Source organism: Schistocerca piceifrons, chromosome 2 (genome assembly GCF_021461385.2).
Source record: "Schistocerca piceifrons isolate TAMUIC-IGC-003096 chromosome 2, iqSchPice1.1, whole genome shotgun sequence".
Lineage (NCBI taxonomy): Eukaryota > Metazoa > Arthropoda > Insecta > Orthoptera > Acrididae > Schistocerca > Schistocerca piceifrons.
The window spans coordinates 1,043,821,336-1,043,843,721 of NC_060139.1; the positions used below are offsets into that span (position 1 = coordinate 1,043,821,336).

General features: G+C 39.1%; 1 protein-coding gene across 1 annotated transcript in view; it reads left to right on the forward strand.

The window, feature by feature from the left end:
- The window catches only part of LOC124777091 (gamma-tubulin complex component 5), a 159,405-nt gene that overhangs the window by 45,542 nt on the left and 91,477 nt on the right, over positions 1-22,386 (forward strand). The window contains exons 5-8 of the mRNA XM_047252369.1: positions 1,396-1,585; positions 1,685-1,907; positions 19,603-19,735; positions 19,890-20,057. Of these exons, the coding sequence (XP_047108325.1) occupies positions 1,396-1,585; positions 1,685-1,907; positions 19,603-19,735; positions 19,890-20,057 (714 nt within the window). The remainder of the gene's footprint in view (positions 1-1,395; positions 1,586-1,684; positions 1,908-19,602; positions 19,736-19,889; positions 20,058-22,386) is intronic.

Genomic DNA, 22,386 nt, shown 5'->3' on the forward strand with positions numbered 1-22,386 from the left:
ACTTTCACAATGAAATGTTTTGTGTGCCCATTGTTATTGAATATCTCTGCCAAGTGTACCAGTTCATCCAATAGACTTCATTGTCAGACACAGAGTGACCCCTTTGCAAAAAAGTTATAGGTACACTCATAGTTTGCGGAGGGTGTGGCAGCTAGAAACCTGCATCTCTAAATCAGTATGGATTGGCATACGGTAAGAGCAATGCCATAAAACCCATCTCCCTTGTGCCAAACAAATACCCAGAAACAGTAGACAGCCATTTGTTTCTCATTCTGTAGTAAATTTGATGTTTTCATGAATCTCGACTTATCTCCAGAACACTGTGGAAAAAGAGGACTCAAACACTGCAGTTTTAAAACCAATGGTGTTATCAAGATATGTCGATGACAAGTTTGTAGTTTGGCCCCCTGGTGATAGATTATTTTGAACATCTTAACTCCATTCCTGAAAGTATCAAATTTACAGTGGAATGGGAAATGAATGGCTGTTTACCAGAGCAAGCATTAATAGTATCCTGGATGGACACTCGAAAAATGAAGGCATAATAATTTATAGCGTGTTTGTAAACTCTAAATTTCCTTTTTACGTTATTGAAATTGAGTGTATTTTTGAATAATCCTGTGTTGGTCAAAGCAGTATTTAACAAAGTACCTGTCACCATACAAAATTTAAAAATATTTGGAAGGGCTGTGTGCTAGGAAGAAATTAATTTGTTTGTCTCTGAAAAACTTCAAAGTAGTGCAGATTAGTGCTACAATTGCTGTGACAAATTGACTGGCTTGACTGAGCAGTAAAATTTGAGGATTGTTTTCTTAATAAGCGTAGGTCATGATCAGCTATTTTGTTGCCCTATCTAAAACTGAACTGTTTCATCTTTAACAATGCAGATGGAAGATTTGTAGCAACAAAATACATGTGCGCTATGGAGCTTAGATAATGCAAGTAGAATGGGTGTTCTGACTAAATGTAATGGTTTACTTGAAGTTTAACAACTCTGTTAAAAAGCCATTATCAGATTTTAAGACTTTTGAACCAGAAGTTCACTCGCTTATGATTTTGTGTACTAGGGTAATTTTAGTCTTTATTTTTTACATTAAGAAAAGTTTAAAATCATAGATCATGGCTCATACTTTACTGAGGTATGTCACTTAGTTGTGACAATGCAGTGTCATTTGGGAAGAACTGGAGGAAAATAAAAATGCTGAAGTAATGCATTAAACAGTAAATGCAGGTCTCTTTTAACCTCCCATATTTAAATAAAATTGTAGTTATTGGTAAATCTTATTGAACAGAATCACTGACATTGCATGTTCTGTGTTTTACATTATATGTGCTTGTTTATCAAAGTCTTAACTTGAACTATAAATAAAAATTAATGAAATTGTTATTCTCAAGGGAGGAGTACTCTGTGGCTGAAAGAAATGATGGTCACTGCTGCAAGCCAAGAACAATAAAAATTAGTGAATACAAAGTTGTGAGAGAAGTACTATTTATGCTTCATTCACCATCAGCAACTTTTCTGTTTTATCAAGAAAATGGCCGTTTTGTTGTACGGAATGATGTTACTATTCCAAGTCTTACCAAGGCACGTTTTTATCATGGCATTTTTCAGTAGATCTAGGTCAAACTATTTTCCAGTATCACTTCATGCATTAAAAATGTAATTGTTATCAATGTTTATTAGGATGCTGTCAAGAATTATTTGGGACATGTGTGTGAGTATGTCAACATTGTGTATGAACTACAGAAATTCAGGGAAGAAGTTTATGCTGGTTATCAGTCAGATAATACCTCAGCTACAAGGTTGCCCACTTTCACGTTTGAAGCATATGCTGCGTCAGTGCATGACATTCTTCAGGAGTTTGCTCAGTTCATCTCAAAAATTGAAGGACGAGTAAGGAAACAAGGTAATTAAGAAATTCCACTGTATTGTACTATTAATTTGTTACAATAATATTTTATTTATTATGACAATATTTGCTATTGCAGTATGTAAAATATGTTATTCAGTAAATCTATATGTTAATTACATTACATTAATAGAGTGTCACTTTCAGCTCTAAAGTTCTGCAAGTGTTGGAATAGTTCAAGTAACGGTAGACAGTTGTAGTATGATACATGATAGTTTAGTGGGGCAGCACATAGATGATGCTGAAAGTGATGTCAACAGTAGGAAGTTTTTCGTATTTTTCTAGCGCTATGTAGGCTGTGCTGAAACTACATTAAGATGTAATATTCTTGGTGAATAGAAACAGATGAAAAAGATTTCTATTTAACTTGTAAATTATAGATTGCAGCAATCAGTCATCCTTTTTAAATTTTATTGTGCAGATCTAGATTTTGGCATTTCTCAATGCATTATTATTTGTGCTCAATGCATGTAATGCCTCTTGGTCAGGTTTCATCCACAGTTCATTGAGTATTCAATGACATCTGCACAATAAAATTTAAAAAGGATGACTAATCATTGCAATCTATAATTTACAAGTCAATATAACACTCGCTGAGTGCAACAGCTTTCTGAATGGACGGTAACCTGACTTCTTTTTAAGTTCATAGAGCTCAATAACTACATTTTGTTCCACTAATATGTTAATGATGATGTGGTCTTCAGTCCAAAGACTTATTTGATGCAGCTCTCCATGCTACTCTATCATGTGCTCCTTGCATTTTTAATCGTCATCCTACAATGGCCAACTGCATTTGTTACAAACAGTTGCATGCACAGTGTGCTCACTGTCTTTGGGACAGTAGAAAAGCTAGCTGGATTTCCTTTCCTAGTTCTTTTAACAGTTCCACTCTTTTGTCATGTGGGCCAATCTCGGACAGCTGTCTGGGCCCAAGGTTCATTCCCAAATTTCTGGCCTGACAATAGTGGATGATGTCATAGTGGACCCTTCTAACACCCCCAACCCCTTGCACTGTTATTTTGCGGAGATTTCGAGCTGCACCCACTATTACCCTGCCTTCCACTGTTGGAAGCATGTGGAGGAGGCTCAGGCTATTCCTTTTTCTTAGAATCGTGAGAGCTACAATGTCTCTTTTACTATGAGGAGCTAGATCGTGCCCTCACTTCATCCTGATCCTCCTCTCGAAGGCCAGATGATGTTCACATTGAGATGTTGCAGAACCTTTCTCTTGCGGGCAAGCACTTTCTCCTTTATATGTACAATCGCATCTGGGCACACGACAAGTTTCCCAGACACTGGCATGAAGCCATTGTCATACCATACCTAAGCATGAAAGGATAAACACTTTCCTTCTAGTTATCACACCATTTCTCTCACAAGGTGTTTGCATGATAATGGAATGTATATAATTCATGCACGGCTGATATGGTGGCTCGAGTCTTACAATTTACTAACCACTGCACAGTGTGGATTTCGAGCATGCCGTTCTGCAGTTGACCATCTCGTCACTTTGTCAACCCATGCCATGAATGGTTCTGCAGAAATACCAGTCTGTGGCCGTGTTTTTCGATTTGGAGAAAGCCTGTGACCCCTGCTTGAGGACTGGTATCCTCCGTACTCTTTACATGTGGGGCTTCCATGGCCGCATGTCCAGTTTCCTTCAGGAAATTTTAAGGGGAGCCGGAACGATCCATCTCCTCCATATTAATTTTAGCAAATAGAAGGAACATTTTTTCTAAAACCATTAAACATATTGCTCTGAAATTTGGACTACATGTTCAGTGAATATTTCTCTACAAAGTTATAATGCCATGTTAATAAATATTTATTGGTTTTTGTTTTACAACTTTTTAAACAGATACTTATGTTTTTCTCTAAAATTTTGCACTTTTTCTTCTATAACTCTTGAATTATACAATATTTTTTTACAATTTGTTATAAAAATGAAGGAAAAAAAGTAAACAAAATTGTGTATAAATTTCATTGATATACTGTTAGCAGTTTTTGAGAAAATGTTCCTCAAAGATGAAAATTAAGTTACCCAAAATGGCTTCCAAAGTTTTTTACATTTCAGCACATCACATTTGATAATGTTTCCTTCATTGTATGTTGCCACTGCATCATACACTCCAAAATTCAGTGTTTTTATCTGTACAAACACTCTTTTGGGAATCCTAATCCAAATTAGATTATTTACACTTTCATTTGGATTTTGTGTTTTCCCATGTAAACATTTTTCCAATAAACTTGGCTGTGATAAATCTCTGAATATGGGCTTAATTACATCAATTACAACATTTAGCAAACTGGTTTTATGGGCATATTCCTTTCCTGATTGGTATTTACACCAGGAGTCATCACCTGTGGGGCACAGTGCACATTGTGGATGCTCATTTGTTAATGCAGTATGGAAAAATAATGCCCATACTGCTCTCCTCATATGCTCAATGCTTTTTGTGTTTTGCCTAATTGCACACCCATAATACCTCTGCAATCTATCAATTGCTTAATTTGTCAATCTTCCTCTTCCTCCAAGGGCCTTATCATCACTAAGCTTCTGGGATCCTGATGTCCACTTTAGTTTGCGCAAGCGAGCCCCCAAGTGCTTCTGCACATGTCAAATGCACTCCCGTTTTTTAATGTGAATTTCATTGCCATAAGGTTTGAGTTCCTCTACAGCTTTATATCCCTTAGAATCACCATCTCCTAGATAGTTAGTGTATCGTACATTATACCACTCCTGTGATCTGGAAAAAATTGCTTTCACTGCCTCTACTTCCATCACTTCACTCGTGTCATGAAAATTTGCTTCACAAGTTTCACTATGTTCGTCGTTGGTATTGTCCGTACATCTACAATGTTTTGAGAGAACAACAACATCAATTACTTTGCAACTGTCTCCACTGGTAGCTGTCACAACTCCATTTAGAGATATGACCTCTATGTTGCCATGATCCATCTAAAGCAACAGTTAAATCTCTAAAATTCCCATTATCTGTCAGAGCTTCCTCAACTGCTTTCTTCATTGTTGCTTGAGCAATATCTTCAGCAGAAGATCCCACCAATTCATTATAAAATCCAAACTTGGTTGGTGGTTTTGGCAAGTTCATAATTCCACATAACATTGTCCCTCCAGCACTGCCCTTGCCAATGCAACGCCAGCCATACTCTAGCTTAACATTTATGTTGTACACCTTCTTTCCACTATTACCACTATGAGGAATACTGTTAGAATTAGGAAATGAAACTTCTGCAGCACATTTGTTGACTATTCAATAACATTTTACATGCCAAGCCAATGTGTGAAGTTATTTTCAATTTCAGTCCTCTCCCTTTGCAAACTTGGCATAATACTGTTTCAAAATATTAGAGAGCAAGGAAATGGTAATTATTTCATTCACATCATTACTGTCACTTTCATAGTTTTTAAATGTTTCTTTGCTGTCACAAAGTTTCTTGCTGGAAGAAGTTCTATCACATTCATTTGGAGTAGTTGGTGAAGCAGTCTGAGCAGCATCTCCCTTCGAAACAACAAAAGATTTCTTCTTCCACTCATTGTGCCTTTTCTTAAACACTCGATTGCTGAAACAGGGCTTATTGATATCCACAAACCAAATACGTAAAACAGGTACAAGCAAAATTCGTCAGATACGCAAAATTGAGCAGCTAGCACAACACAAAGCAAACTTAACAAGTCAACACACATGGTATAGCGTTTATGTTTACCGATATGAACAGTCACTTGTCACAGAGAGAAAGCCATACAACGTTGGAAAACAAAACACTGTCTAATTCCGCAAAGATACCCTGTTTGTAACCACCAAGCGGCGCCGTCAGAGGTGACACACCAAGTCGCTACAACCGTTAACGCGGTGCATCAACTTTGCAGTGATAAAAAACACACTTATAATTCACTTAGAAGGGTGAAACTTGATTTGTTTTATTCAGAAAACTCCAAATAATTTTATAATGGAAAAAAAAAACAAAAAATGTTAATTTGGTCATTTTCATCATTCCAGCTCCCCTTAAAAGACAAAGTTTTCAAGGTACATGTGGGTTCTGCCTTGTCAGACACCTTTATCCAGGAAAACAGTGTGTCTCAGTGTTCCGTCCTAAGTGTCGTCCTCTTTGCTGTGGCCGTTAACCCTATAATGGTCTGTCTCCCACCAGGTATATCTGGCTCCCTTTTTGTTGATGATTTTGCGATCTATTGCTGCTCTCCATGGCCTTGTCTCCTCGAGCTGCGTCTTCAGCGATGTCTCGATCATGTTCACTCATGGATCATCGACAATGGCTTTCTCTTTTCCACTGACAAAACCATTTCTATAAATTTCTGGCAGTGCAGTTGGTTTCTTCAACTGTCTTTACGTCTTGGGCCTATTGCTCTTCTGTTCATTGAAACTATGAAATTCCTTGGGCGCATGCTCTATAGGAAACTTCCTTGGTCCTCCCAAGTGTCTTACCTGGCAACCCCCCCATGTAAGGTCCCAGAATGTCTTACGTATTCTGAGTGGTACTTCCTGGGGAGCGGATCAGACCATCCTCCTCCATTTTTATCAGTTGCTTGTCAGTTTGAAACAAAATGATGGGTGTTTCGTTTATGCACCTGTACGTCCATCCCTCTTACGCCATCTCAATACTATGCACCATCATGTCATCTGTTTGGCCACTGGCACAGTTTATACTAGTCCAGTTGAGAGTCTGTATGCCGAAGCTGCTGAGCTACCACTGTCATAGTGCCATGACTTTCTCCTCAGCAGATACGCATGCCATTTGTCTGCCATATGCCTCCCATTCTATGCCTCCTTTGATGACTTCTTTGATCACCAGTATGGGGTACATCCCTCTTCTCTGTTATCTCCTGGAGTCCACTTTTGCCACTTGCTATGGCGGCTGAACTTCACACTAACTGCAACTGAGCCCTTCACCACCTCGGCTTCATGCCAGCCTGTGCTCACCTTGGACTTCACTCACTTCCTAAGAATGCTACTCCAGATTTGCTCTATCGTCGTAAGTTTCTCAACTTTCACAGGGAAATTCATGATAGTACCTTTGTGTACACTGATGGCTCTCAGAATGACTGTGGTGTCAGGTGTGCTTTTGTCATTGGCACTGACGATTTTCAGTATTGGCTTCTGGAACCCTGCTCAGTATTTACAGCAGAGCTCTTTGCTCTGTATCAGGCACGCAGTATGTCTGGTGACACAGGCTTTTCAATTGTGTCGGTTGTTCTGACTCTTGGTGTCCTTCAAAGCCTCTGCGTGCTGTACACCCTCCATCCCCTAGTGCAACGGGTCTGTACTTGCTCCCTGTTGATGTAGCCACTGTGATGTTTATGTGGGTTCCTGCTCATGTTGCTGTGACAGGATATGAGGCCACTGATGCTGTTGCCAAGGCTGCAGTCCTTGAATCGCGGCCCATTAGTTCTTCCGTTCCCTCTGATGATCTCTGTGTTGCTGTCTGTCAGCAGGTGGTGTCACTTTGGCATCACCACTGGTCCTCCCTTTATGGGAACAAGCTCAAGGAAATTAAGTCTCTCCCACCAGCCTGGACAGCCTTCTTTTGGTGCTCTTGCCACGAGGAGATCACTTCAGTTAAATTGCATATTGGGCACTGTCTTTTTACACATTGATGTTAGTTAAGTGGTGCTCCCCCACCACTATGTGCTCATTGCTCTCATCCTCCTACAGTTCGCCATTTCCTGGCAGAATGCCTTTTTTTTAACTTCTTACATTCTCATTTATGTTTGCCGTCTGAGTTATTGGTCGTATTAGTGAACAATGTGTGGGCTGTTGATCGTGCTTTACTTTTTATCCATTGTAGCAATATGGCAAAGGACATTCAAGCTTCAGTTCAGGACCTGCGTTGCTCTGTGGTGTATTTTATGGATCTTCCTCAAAGTCCCAGTTTTTACTGTCTTTTACGTCCGTTGATTGGGCTTAACATGTAGTCATTTCTAATTCCTTTCTTTCTTTCTTTGTTCTCTACAGTTCTGATGTGGGCGCATTTGACCCTAGTTGTTTTTACACCCTAAAATAAAACAGAACAAAATAAACGTATCCGCAGTATATATTCCAAAATGGGTGTTAATATATCTGACAGAGTGGGACTGATCAGCTCAAGTCTAGAACAGTAATCTGTTATAATATATTGCTTGACTTAATGTTGGTCAGCACATCTCACCCAGCTAGCAACAGTTCTGAGCCCAGCATTTTGTTTGTGAGTTGTAACAAAGTTCTAGTAACAAGAAGCGACTTACTTCCAATTACCGTGTGCATTTCAGTTTAAAATCTTAAACTTGTTTTGTGTTTATGTTGCTGGTAGCCACAGTTTTGCATTCCAACTACTGTGTAGTGTATATTTCTGCCATTTGTTTTCGATCAGATGTTTGTTTTCATGTCAGTAGTCAGTTGCTGCTGTAGATCTCATTAGTTGATAAGAAGCTCCGATTTACACAGCAGTGTTTCAGAGCACAGAGTTTCATATGTGAATTCTACATCCTAAATCAGTTTGCTCTACAGTTCCTTTGACTATACTGTGGATAGGATCTGTGACTGCTGTGTTCTGATGCAAGCTAAGTGTATGACCCTTCGCTCACACCTCCAGGTGGTTCTGGCTTCAATAACACAGTTTGAGGCTGTTGTCAGTGGGCATCGCTGTGGGGTGCTCTATGTGGGGATGTGAGATACATCCAGCACATACCTTGTGTACCCCAATAGGTCCACTACTGTGACTGCGCAAGTATTGTCCTCATTGAGGATGACACTTCACCTGCGGTCAAGTGGCAGTTTCTTTCAAGGTGTGGGAGGCGCTGAAATGCTTTCTGGAGGGCCAATCAAAGAGCTCCCCTGTTTGGGCCATATCTGTGGCTATCAAAATCCCTGAGCCAGATGCTGTTGCTCATCTTGTTTCAGGAGAAGCCTGTCGACCTGCAGGATCTGGGCATTCAGAGGGTGGATTAACTTGTAGCTGGTAGCCCCAATGCTAGGTGCGTATTGGAGCCCCTTAGGGATATGGCTGCCAAGGGGGAAGAAATCCAGTGCACTCTGTTTGCATTCTGGGAAGAGTAATTCCAGATGTGAAATGAGTGCTTCTGGATGTTACGAAGAGCACAGAGTGTGGGCAATTACAGGTGGTGGCTCATTTTGGTACTGACAATGCGTGACACTGTGGAACAGAAGAGATTCTCCCAGGTTTTGGGGAGCTAGCTGCAGCGGTAAAAGCTGCCAGACTTGCTTGTGATATGAGGGCACAGCTCACAATCTGTAGCATCATCAACAGGACTGACTGTGAACTTTTGGTACACAGCCAAGTGGAGAGTCTGGATCAGAGGCTCATATGGATCCACAACTGTGTAGGTTGTGGAGCTCTTGTCTTCAGCCATAGCGTGGGTTTTGGGTTCCGCTTAATAGATAAGGTGTCCACTACACGTTAGAGGCTGCTACAAGTTATAGCTTTGTTGGAAAAGAATCAGATCTCTAAGGGCTAACAGAAATCACTGAAGTTCAAATAGTTACAGGTACCAAAAGCAGGTGAAAGCCAGAGTTCAGCTGAAATTTTTACAAAGGATCTAACCATATTTGGAAGGGATAGATTAAATACAGTTGGTGGCAGTGTCTTTGTTGCTGTTAGAAGTGGTTTAACTTGCAGGGAAACTGAAGTAAACAGTTCCAGTGAATTAGTGTGGGTAGAGGCTATACTTGACAACCAGAATAAATGGTTTCTTTTACTGACCCGCTGACTCAGATGATACAGTCCCTGAAATGTTGAAAGAGAACTTGAGTTTCATTACAAATAGGTACCCCACTCATACAACTGTTATTGGTGGTGACTTCAATCTGCTCTCGATTTGTTGCCAAAAATACATATTCAAAGGCAGTGGTAGATGTGAAATGTTGTCACAAATTGTACTAAATGCTTTTTCTGAAAATTATTTTGCACAGTTAGTTCGGGAGCCCACTTGAAGTGGAAATGGTTGCAGAAACATACTTGACCTTTTAGCAGCAAATAATCCTGAGAAAATAGGGAGAATCATGATGGAAACAGGTATTAGTGACCACAAGAACATTGTAGCGAGACTGAATACCGTAACATCCAAATCCAACAAAAGTAAACCCATTGTTTGATGCCTTCCTAAGAAAGAGCCTCCACTCCTTCTCAACTAATTGTGTAAGTGTAGCTGAAATTGAAAGCATGGGGTCTGAGACAACAGAGAGGTTTATACCAAATAAATTAATAAAAGATTGTGCTGATTTTTCATGGTACACAAAACAGGTCAGAACACTGCTGCTGAAGCAACAAAACAAGCGTGCCAAATTTAAAAGAACACAATTTCCAAGACTTGTAATGTTTTACTGAAGCTCAAAACTTAGCGAGGACTTCAATACTAGATACTTTTAATTACTTCATTAATAAAACTGTCTTGACAGTGCCACTAAAGTGTAGTTATTAAAGGTAGTTTCAGAAATTTCTCCAACAGAGAAGAGGAAGTAAATATTCCAGAATTTGAAGAAAGAACAACTGCCAACATTAGTAACTTACGGGATATCCTCAGTGTAGCGAAGCAGCATAAAGCAATTATTAAAGGCAAGTCTTCTGGTCCAGGTAGATACTTTCCTTCTAGAATATGGTAATATAGTAGCCCCATACTTAACAATCATTTACAACAGCTTGCTTGGCGAAAGATCCTTAATAAGAGACTGGAAAGCTGTACAGGTCACACACATACTCAAGAAAGGAAATAGGAGTAATCTGCTGAATTACAGACCCATTTCGCTATTATCAGTTTGTAGTAGGATTTTGGAACATCTACTGTGTTCGAATATGTTGAATTACTGTGAACATAACGGTCTATGACACGCAGTCAGCACAGATTCAGGAAATACTGTTCTTGTGAAACACAACTAGCTCTTAATTCGCACAAAGTAATGTGTTCTATTGACGGGGGATCGAAATTGATTCCATATTTTTAAATTTCCAGAAGCTTTTTGGCACTGTTCCTTACAAGAGACTGCTAACCAAATTGCATGCCTGTGAATTATCACCTCAGTTGTGCGACTGAGTCTGAAATTTCCTTTCGGGAAGGTCATAAGTATGCAGTAATTGATGGAAAATCATCATGTAAAATAGAAGTGATATCTGGCTTTCCTCAGGGTAATGTTACAGGCCCTCTGCTGTTTCTGTCTATCTATATCCGAATCCTTCTCCAGCTACTGCCAGGTCTGGGTGCTGACGAGTCCTCTCCATCTGGCCCGGTCCTCCCACCACTTTTCTTTCTCCACTTGTTGCCAGGTCACACCTCTCCTTTCCACAGATATTCTCACTCCCATTTTCCACCGTGTTCTTGGGTGCCCTGTGGGTCTTTTCCCATCCATCTTTAGTTCTTCCATAATTTTGGGTAGTCTCTGCCCATGCATCCTCTTAACATGCCCATATCATCTTAATCTCTTTTTTCCAATCTTCTCTCATACTTTCTTGTTTAAGGTCCTTTCTAATCTCTACATTCTGTACTCTGTCCATTCTTGTTTTTCCCTTAACTGCTTTGAGAAATTTCAGTTCCCCTGCTTGCAGTCTGCTCCAGTCCCTTTCTGTCATTGTCCATGTTTCTCCACCATAGGTGACAATAGGGAAGTAATAATTCTTATACGTAAGGAGTTTTGCTTTTTCTGAAACTTCCTTGTTCCAAATCAGGTCTTTTATGGCTTGGTAGAAATTGCCTCCCTTCTGTAACCTCCTATTAATTTCATTAGTTATTATTCCATCCCCAGATATTTCACTCCCTAAATAAGGGAAACTTTCTATCACTTTGAGGGGTTCTCCATTCAAGATAATATTTCTGTTGATCCCTTTCTCTCTTCCAAATACCATTACTTCACTATTATCTTTATTTATTTTTAATACATACCTTTTCATTATTTCCTTCCATGCATCAAGTTGTAACTGTACATATATCTCTTTATCGCCCCATATTACCATATCATCTGCAAAAATCATCTTTTTGTCTTTTTCTTTCACTATATCTCTAACTGCTCTATTCGTTCCCTCCATCACAACATTGAAAAGTACAGGAGATAGAATACTTCCTTGCTTAAGTCCGTGTCTTATTTCGAAGTATTCAGAGTTCCCCAATGGTATTCGGAGTCTACAATTGTGTCCTCTGTACATTGTCTTTATTATATTAAGTCAGATGATTAAACATCTCTCATCTAACTACAAGCAACACCTCCTCGTCATCTTCAACCGGATCTGGTGCGATGGCATCTTTCCATCGCAGTGGCGGGTGAACACCATCATTATGGTGCTCAAACCTGGTAAAACCCCACTTGATGTGGGTAGCTATCAGCCTATCAGCCTCACAAACATTCTTTGTAAGCTGCTGGAACATATGGTGTGTCGGCGGTTGGGTTCGGTCCTGGAGTCATGTGGCCTGCTGGCTCCATGTCAGGGCAGCTTCCACCAGGGTCGCTCTACCACTGATAATCTTGTGTCCCTTGAGTCTGCCATCCGAACAGTCTTTTCCAGACACCAACACCTGATTGCCATCTTTTTTGATTTACGAAAAGCATATGACACGACCTGGCGCCATTTCCTTGCCACATTATACAAGTGGGATCTCGGAGGCCTGCTCCCGATTTTTATTCAAAATTTCCTGTCACTTCGTACCTTCCGTGTCCAAGTTGGCGCCTCCCATAGTTACCCCATATCCATGAGAATGGGGTCCTGCATGGCTCTATATTGAGTGTATCTCTATTTTTAGTGACCATTAATGGTCTAGCAGCAGCTGTAGGGCAGTCCATCTCACATTCTTTGTATGCAGACGACTTCTGCATTTCGTACTGCTCCACCAGTACTGGTGTTGCTGATCAGCACCTACAGGGAGCCATCCACAAGGCGCAGTCATGGGCTCTAGCCCACAGTTTCTAGTTTTTGGCCACAAAGTCGTGTGTTATGCACTTCTGTCAGCATCATACCATTCATCCGGACCTAGTAACCATTTCTGTCGATGCATTTTTGTAGATACTGTGGCAGTTTTTGTATGCCCATGTCATACCAGCTTGCCGCCATGTTGTTCAGAAAGTTATGAACCCCTTCTTTCACCTCGTTGTCGGAGCTGAATCGCTTTCTGGCCAAATGTTCTTTTAACCTAGGGAACAGGTGATAGTCACTGGGTGCCCGTGCTCAACATTCCTCTTCTCCCATTCTGAATTGTCCGTTTAACTTTTTTCATAGTCTCGCAGTACCTGTCAGCATTAATTGTGGTCCCAGTGATTCAGCTCCGTATGTAGTACATTTGCAATGTATTTCTAATTGGTCATAATCTTTATGCTTGCACTCAGTAGATGTCTCATCAGTATACAGGATTAACTTTAAATTTGGGGAACAGGATTTTATGTCATTTATCTAAATTAAGAAAAGAATAGGTGGATTGTGGATGGACAGTTTGGAGTTAGAAGGTGTAAAGAAATAAGAGATACTATTGGCCTGTTAAGAAATATACGGGAATGATATATTGAGAAAGGCAGTGAAATATATGCTGTTTTTAATTATTTGGAAGAAGCTATTGACAGAGTACAATGGTACAAGTTGATGGATATTTTGAAATAGAAAGAAGTAGACTAAAACAGAACCTGTATTTACAACAGAAAGTAAGAATAAAGATTGGAAAGGAAATGTCAGAAGGAAGCAGCATTGGAAGGGCGTTGGACAAGGTTGTTGCCTCTCCCCTTTATTATTGTACTTACGGCCAAAAGAAATCATTACAAAAGCCATAGGTAGAAAAAGAGGAGTGTGCATTGGTGGAAAAAGGATTAGAATTTATTAGATTTTGCTGATGACATGGCTTTAGTCACAGTAAGTGAACAAATTATAAATAAAATGCTAAAAGATTTGAATGAAGTGATGTGGTATATGGGATGAGAATCAATACAGCAAAAATAAAGGGTATGGTGACTGGCAAAGAAAGGAGACTGGCAATATTAAGATAGGACACGCTATTATTAGCCAAGTAAAAACATTTAAATACCTTGGAAGAACAATCACAGAAGAGAAGCCACAAGTAGCTGAAAACTCACATTGCTATCATTGCTATAACGAAGGAGGCAGTCAATAGAAAGAGGAAATTATTATGTGACACACTAGATAAAGATCTGAGGAAAAGACTTGGCAAGTGTTTTGTCTGGAGTGTGGCATTCTATGGGGCAGAAACATGGACACTCAGACCATAGCACGATAAAAAGCTAGAAGCATTTGAAAAGAGGATGTGGAAGAGAATGGAGAGGATAAGCTGGAGGGAAAGAGTTACTAACAAAAGAGTGTCTGAATGAATTAGCGAGAGTAGAAGGCTGCTGCAGGATATAAGAGAAAGGGAAAAGAACTGGATGGGACATTCATTGTGATGGGAAAGCTTGCTATCAGATGCTTTGGAAGCCCACTTGCTATCAATTGCTTGGGAAGGTTGAGTTTGTGAGATTGAGAGGAAGGAGATAAGAGATGATAGACAACATCAAGGGAAGTGAAAATCACGTGGACTTGAAGAGGATGGCAGAAGGGAGCAGAGCATGGAGTGTTACCATGTGAAAATTTTCCTGTGGGCAGGGTGGTGGTGGTGGTGGTGGTGGTGGTGGTGGTGGTGGTGGTGCAGAAAGTGCACGTTCTTTGCTCATAATAGCCGTTAAGGTATGTTTCTAACGTCTTTATTGTCTTTGAACGAGTTTGTCTCAAAAATGAAATAAACTTCTCCTGATCAAACAAAAAGAGCTCTTTCCAATAGCACAAAGAATAATGAAATCAGAGTCACTTTTTTATATGCAGCCTTTTGAAAAATCAGGCAAAATTGATGAATAAGTTTTTGCATGGATTTTAATCTTGGACAATGCAGTAATTGCTTGAGTAGTCAAGACACCACCTGCATAGCCAGCTGCAAAAGAGGAAAAAAATCAGCATCTGGAAGTCATTTCCTCATAAGAAATAACCTGTCGGAACATAATCCAAATTAGTCGCAACAAGATTTATGAACTATTTCAACAACAAATTATGTTAAACCTGCTGAATAATGAGCGCATGTTCAGTAACAAGGCTGTTGTACGTAAAAGAAATTGAACAGTATCACAAAAATTTCAGCTTGGAAGTCTCCTTAGTTCATGATCAGCAGCAAAACAAACTTAATATATTCATATCCGTCACTTTACAAAAGCGTGGTAGTGCCCCCTATGCTACTTATTGAACTATAATCTGGCATGGCTTCAAGTAAGACCTGTATAAACATCCTAAAAAAAAAATCATCAGAATTAGATAGGGTCGAGTGGGCGCTCTTAGGCCACTTGACATGGAATGACCTCATTCAGGTTTTCGACGATTAGTGTGTTTTGAAATAAACATGGTAATTCTGTTATATATTACCTTTTTCTGTCATCTTTGGGAAGACAACAGCATAAAAAATGGTCTGTAGTTTTCTGTTTTCCATCTGTCACCTTTCTTGAAAACTACCGAGCGAGGTGGCGCAGTGGCTAGCACACTGGACTCGCATTCGGGAGGACGACGGTTCAATCCCGCGTCCCGCCATCCTGATTTAGGTTTTCCATGATTTCCCTAAATCGCTCCAGGCAAATGCCGGGATGGTTCCTTTGAAAGGGCACGGCCGACTTCCTCCCCCGTCCTTCCCTAATCTGATGAGACCGATGACCTTGCAGTCTTGTCTCCTTCCCCAAACAAGCCAACCCTTTCTTGAAAACTGGGGTTACCTGGGCTAATTTTTAGTGGTTCAGGAAACCTTCATGATGTTAAGGTGCTTTTAATTGCAGTGGAAACGGGTATGGATATGTTGTCAGTGCAGAGTATGTTAGGATGGTCACATTTAGCCCACAATATCCTGCAGACTTACAGTTCCATTACAACTTTACTATGTTTTTTATTTCATGCCTGCTAGTTGGAGTGAGATACATGTTGTTTTAAGAACAACTATCCTTAAAATTGCATTTTTGGTTATTGAAATTACACTGAAGTGGCGAAAGCCATGGAATAACAGTATGCATTTATACAGATTGTGGTATTATCATATAATCAAATAATAAAAGGGCAGTACGTTGATGGAACGGTCATTTGTACTCAGGTGATTTATTTTAAAAGGTTTCCAGTGTGATTATGGCTGCGCAGTGGGAATTAGACAATGTGGAATGGTAGTTAGAGCTAGACGCATGGGACATTCCATTCCAGAAATTGTTAGGGAATTCAATATTCCGAGATACTCAGTGTCAAGAGTGTGCTGAGAATACTAAATTTCAGGCATTACCTCTCACCACTGACAACACAGTGACGACAGCCTTCACTCAGCGACTGAGAGCAGTGGCAATTATGTAGAGTCATCAGTGCTAACAGACAGGCAACAGTGTGTGAAATAACCACAGAAATCAATGTGGGATGCGCAACGAACATATCCGTTAGGACATTGTGGTGAAATTTGGTGTTGATGCGCCATGGCAGCAGACGACCAACATGAAGGCCTTTGCTAACAGCATGACATCACCTGCAGCATCTCTCCTGGGCTTGTGACCATATCGCCTGGACCCTAGGTGACTGGAAAACCTTAACCTGGTCAGATGAGTCCCGATTTCAGTTGGGAGGAGCTGATGGTGGGGTTGGAGTATCATGCAGACTTGTTAAAAATATGGACCCAAATTGTCAACAAGGCACTGTGTGAGCTGATGGTGGCTTCATAATGGTGTGGGTTGTGTTTAAATGGAATGGACTGGGTCCTCTGGTCCTACTGAACCAATCATTGAGTGAAAATGATAATGTTCGGCTACTTGCAGACCATTTGCAGCCATTCATCGACTTCGTTTCCAAACAGTGATGTAATTTTTATGGGTGACAGTCTACCATGTCACTGGGCCACAATTGTTCATGATTACTGTGAAGAACATCGTGGACAGTTTGAGCGAATGATTTGATAACCCATCAAACATTTATAGGACATAATCGAGAATTCAGTTTGTGCAAAAAGCCCTGCACCGGCAACACTTTTGCAGTTACGGGCAACTAAACAGGCAGTATGGCTCACTATTCTGCAGGGAACTTCCAGTGACTTGTTGAGTCTGTGCCACGCCAAGTTGCCACACTGTGCCTTGCAAAAAGAGGTCCAACACGATATTAGCAGGTATCCCATGACTTTTATCTCCTCATTTTATTGGTGATAGCTTTAACAAAAGAAGAAAAATATTTGAAATCGCAAACATAGCAGTAACATTGCTTCCACTGTTTGATATGTGAGCTACATGTTTACTTTTTGTGTATACTAGTCTGTCTATATCCGCATCCTGCTTCTGCTCCAGCTACTGCCTGGTCTGGGTGCTGACGAGTCCTCTCCATTTGGCTTGGTCCTCCCATCACTTTTCTTCCTCCACTTGCTGTCGTGTCACACCTCTCCTTTCCACAGATATTCTCACTCCGATTTCCCACCGTGTTCTTGGGCACTCTCTAGGTCTTAGTTCTTCCATAATTGTGAGGAGTGTCTACCCACACATCCTCTTAACATACCCATAACATCTTAATCTCTCTTTTTTGATTTCTTCTCTCATACTTTCTTGTTTAAGGTCCTTTCGAATATCTACATTCCTTACTCTGTCCATTCTTGTTTTTCCTTTAGCTGCTCTGAGAAATTTCATTTCCCCTACTTGCAGTCTGCTCCAGTCCCTTTCTGTCATTATCCATGTTTCTCTTCCTCTGGTGACAATAGGGAAGTAATAACTCTTATTCATAAGGAGTTTTGCTTTTTTCTGAAACTTCCTTATTCCAAATTAGGTGTTTCATTGTTTAGTAGAAATTGCCTACCTTCTGTAACCTCCTATTAGTTTCGTTGGTTATTCTTCCATCACTAGATATTTCACTCCCTGAATAAGTGAAACTGTCTACCACTTTGAGGGTTTCTCCATTGAAAGTAATATTCCCACTGATCCCTTTGTCTCTACCAAATACCATTAGTTCACTGTTAACTTTATTTATTTTTAATCCATACCTGTTCATTATTTCCTTCCATGCATCAAGTTGTAACTGTACATCCTAGCTCTTTATCGCCCCATATTACCAGATCATCTGCAAAAATCATCTTTTTGTCTTTTTCTTTTACTATATCTTTAACTGCCCTATTCATTCCCTCCATCACAACATTATAAAGTTCAGAAGATAGAATACTTATTTGTTTAAGTCCTTGTCTTATTTTGAAGAATTCAGAGCTCCCCAATGGTATTCTGATACTACAATTGTGTCCTCTGTACATTATCTGTATTACATTAATGTATCCATCTTCTATACCTATCTTCTTCATTTCTTCCCAGGGTCTTTCTCTGTTAACTGAGTCATATGCCTTTTCTATGTCTATAAAAGCCATTGTCACCATTTTGTTATACTCCCAACTTTTTTCCTTCAGTTGACGGATAGAAAATATCAGGTCGATCGTGCTTCCTCCTTTCCTAAACCCATGCTGTTCTTCAGTCAGCTCCTTTTCTATCTTTTCACTTATTCGATTTAGTAAAATTCTTTCAAAAATCTTGGCTGTATGACTCATAAGGGTTATTGTTCTGTAGTGTTTACGAAGTCTTTTATTGCCTTTTTTTAAGATGGGAACAGTGTCTCCTCTTCTCCAATCGTCAGGCATTGTACTATTTCTCCACACATTTGACAGTACTCTATACGCCACTGCATTCCCACTGGACCTGCTGCTCTTATCATGTCCACTGATAATTCATCAGGTCTTTGCGCTTTCACCCCATTCATCTTCTTGACAGCTATTTCCATTTCTTCCCATGTAATTTGTCCTAATTCTGTTTCCCAACTTCTCTCAATTTCTCCATTATTTGTTGTTTCCTCGTGTACCTGCTCCTCAGTGTTTAACAGTATCTTAAAGTGTTCTCTCCAGAGATCTTTTATATTCCCTGGGTCTTCAGTCACAGTACCATCCTCTGTTTCCATCTTTACTGGTACTTCAGAAGCCTTTCTTTCATTTTTCATAATTTCTATCATATTCTTATTGCTCTTCACATCTTCTTCAACTTTTTTGGAAAACTCTTCCCATGCCTTTTTCTTTGCTGTTTCCAATACTTCTTTGCACTTCTTCTTTTCCTCTATATATTTTTTATAGTCCTCATCATTTTTAGTTTTCCACCACTTTCTCCATGCTCCATTTTTTTCTTCTAACTGTTTGGATTGTGGTATCATCCCACCAACTACTAGTCTGTCTGTCTGTGTATACTAGTAAGTCCTTATAATATTGGTAATATTTACTGATTTTTATTTAGTTGAACATTTTCTTGGTCTTTTAACATTTCACATTGAAATAGTGTTTACTTTTCCGTTGCTTTTACAGTTTCATTGTATAACCAGAGATTTTCATGTGTCTATTGCAGGAAGGGAAAGAAGATAGTTTACCTAGTTCATAGTTTGTAAATTATTTTCTAGCAGTGAGACACTCAGACAGAACAACTCTTGTATTCCTAAAGCTGTGATGAAATGTATCAAACAGTGAAACAATTACTTGATGTCATTTGTGTAAAATGGTTATTAATGTTAAGCTGTAATCTAAGAATTATATCCTGTCAACATTGTTGAAAAGCAGCAGTGGAATTTCAGATTAAGGGCCATTTAATTGAATGTCCACAGTACAGGTTTTTTTGATGATTTTGTTTATTTCTTTTTTTTACAGAGGATATTAACACACTATACCAGTTAATGTGTGAATTGAGACCAAAATTTAAAGAATTAAAAGTTGTGTATGATACACATGTATTAGCCATTGAAGACTGGAAAGAATCTCCGAAATGGTTAGCAGTCACACGGTTAGTGTAATCCTTGAAGTTGAACAAAAGGTACAACAGAAAGACTGTCACAAATAAGCTTTACATATGATTGCAGTCTTTGCCAACTGAAGTTGAAAGTAATTGTAAATCTTTTGCAGCATATAGACTAAATGTGTCTTAATATTCTTTGCAGATTGCTGTCAGTTCTTTATGAAGCAGGAATATCTGCCACTGAGGTATACGAGTCGAGGCATATATTAAAATTATTTCTCAAAAGCTTCCGACCATATTTTGGTATTATTAGCACTTGGTTGACTGAAGGCCATCTTGAAGATTGGCGTCAGGAGTTCATTATTACAAGGTATTTGTAGATGTCTGATAGAGAATACGAAACTTAAATCTATCTTAAAATGCATGGAAAGTGTGCTGGGTGAGCGTTAGTTGTTTTTTTACTGACTATAGTAGAAGATAGTGACGAATAATCTTTTCCATTTCAGTGTGAAATTATGCTTCACGAGGGATTACTATGGCATCTATGTCTCTTAATGGTTGAAACTTATTACCTTTAAAAAAAAAAAAAAAATTGTTGGTGTGTGTAGGAAATAATGATTGAAGTTCATTGAATATGAGACATTGTTGTAATTTCCATATTTAAATTGTGGAGGTATGTTGGTTGAAAAATAGTCTTACATTGCTTGGAAATAATAAAACAAACTTTAATAAGTATTATCACAAAAAATGTATTTATTTCAAATAAACTGATAATAAGTACATGGAAAATTATCATTGCGCTAGTACACAGGCTGTACATTTTTATTATTTGGTGCAAGAAATTTGATCTTTATCAATTGAATTGTCCTCCCTAACAATTCTGCAACCAGCATTTTTGTCAAAGTGAGTTAGAGAAGGAATAATGTTGTATTCGATTCCCTGCATCTGCTGATTAATTTGTTTCTGTCTTGCATTATTCTTTTTACCATTGTCTACCCACAGAATTCCTTGTTGTGGCGAACAATGTTATAAGGGAAGGCATCACGCGTGACACACCAAATGTAGTAGTAATGCGCAGAGCGCAAAAGCATTTTAATAAAGGAAAGAAATATAAAGTTAGCATTTATGAATGGAAGGATAGTAATCACAAGGAACTGAGGGTAGTGTATGTCTATGTATATCGAGGAAAAATAGTCCTGTTCCTGGAAAATTGCCACCTGATGGCTGAGTGGAACACTGTTTTTCATAATTCATGTAGCAAAAAGTGGTGTATGTGAAATATTTGCAGAATTCTAAAGTAGTACTGTTACTTTGTTGAAACGGATGTTCTGAACGTATTTCCTTGCTTGCATTCGAACATAGCTGAAATAACATAATTTTTTTGAGAGACCTTCAAAATATTAGGAATGGAATTTTGTCATTTTCTAGGAAAGAATTTACCATTGTCAATTCTCGTGGAGATTTATCAGCAGATGGTTAGGGGCAGCTCTTGTGGAGATTTTCCTCACTTGATTATGACAAGCAGAAAAATTTTTTGGTTTTTCAGTTCACTGACATGGCAGATGTGAAGAGATGAACAACAGAAGAGTGTGTATCTCACTGTCATTGTTTACTTACATATCACTTGCAAAGATGTTATGTAACTTTTGCATATTACAGCTCACAAAGTGCAAATTTTGATGAATAGATTAAAGCATTGTAACATACCTCTCAGAGTCTTTGAGTGTGGCCGATTTAGTGAAAGGAGGGAAAAAAAAAAAAAAAGTTCCCAAAGCAGGAAAGGCACTACTCCATGTTTAAACATGTTAGTTGTTATTTAAGTTCAGATCTGAGCATCTGCAAAATTTGTCTGTATGCAGGATAAATGATCAGAACTAAATATTTGTGAAAACATGTACAAAAATATTTTCAGAAATGATTTTAAATTAAAATTTGGGATGCCAAGGTTGCATGTATGTTCATATTGCAACAAATTTTTGGTGCAGATGGTTAGTGCATAATCTGCTGAAGGAATTAAAAAAAGCTGAATTAAAGTGCAAATCACCATTGGAGGGCTGAAGCTGTGCACAAAAAGCTTGCTGTTGATACTGGAAAAGCAAAACAACAGCTAATAATGTGGCTTACAACAGGTCTAATTTTGAATCATTCTTCAGCATTTATCAATAGTAGTACTCTTGTTACAACCTGGCACCACATAATACTGGCAGTAAACCTTGAAAGCATTGCCAGGAGGGACACGGCAAAGATATTTTCATGCACTTTGAAGTCCATTCCTAAACAATGAAATCCATTCACTGATGAGAGGTTGAGAATTTGATTATCAGATATAATTGTTGCAATGGGCAGAACAACCACTGGTGAATGATTTTCCTTTTCTAAAACATACATACATATCATATCATATGTGATCACATAACTAAAGATCATATACTGACATTACAGTGTTTGTCCATAAATGGCAGTCTTGTGCACTTTGGACCCAGTTCTCGTCGACACCCAGCTTCTGCCAAATTGGCTGGATACCATCAGGTTTTCCCATAAGCACATGTTTGACCCAGCAAGTGTTTGGCTTAGCAACATGACCTGCCAGAATTATTCTTTGCTCTTTCATCTTCTGCACAATGTACAGTTGTTTCATCAGATCATATGATTCCTGGTTCTTTCTATGCCTTCAGGTGCTCTTTTTGTGGCTTGATTTT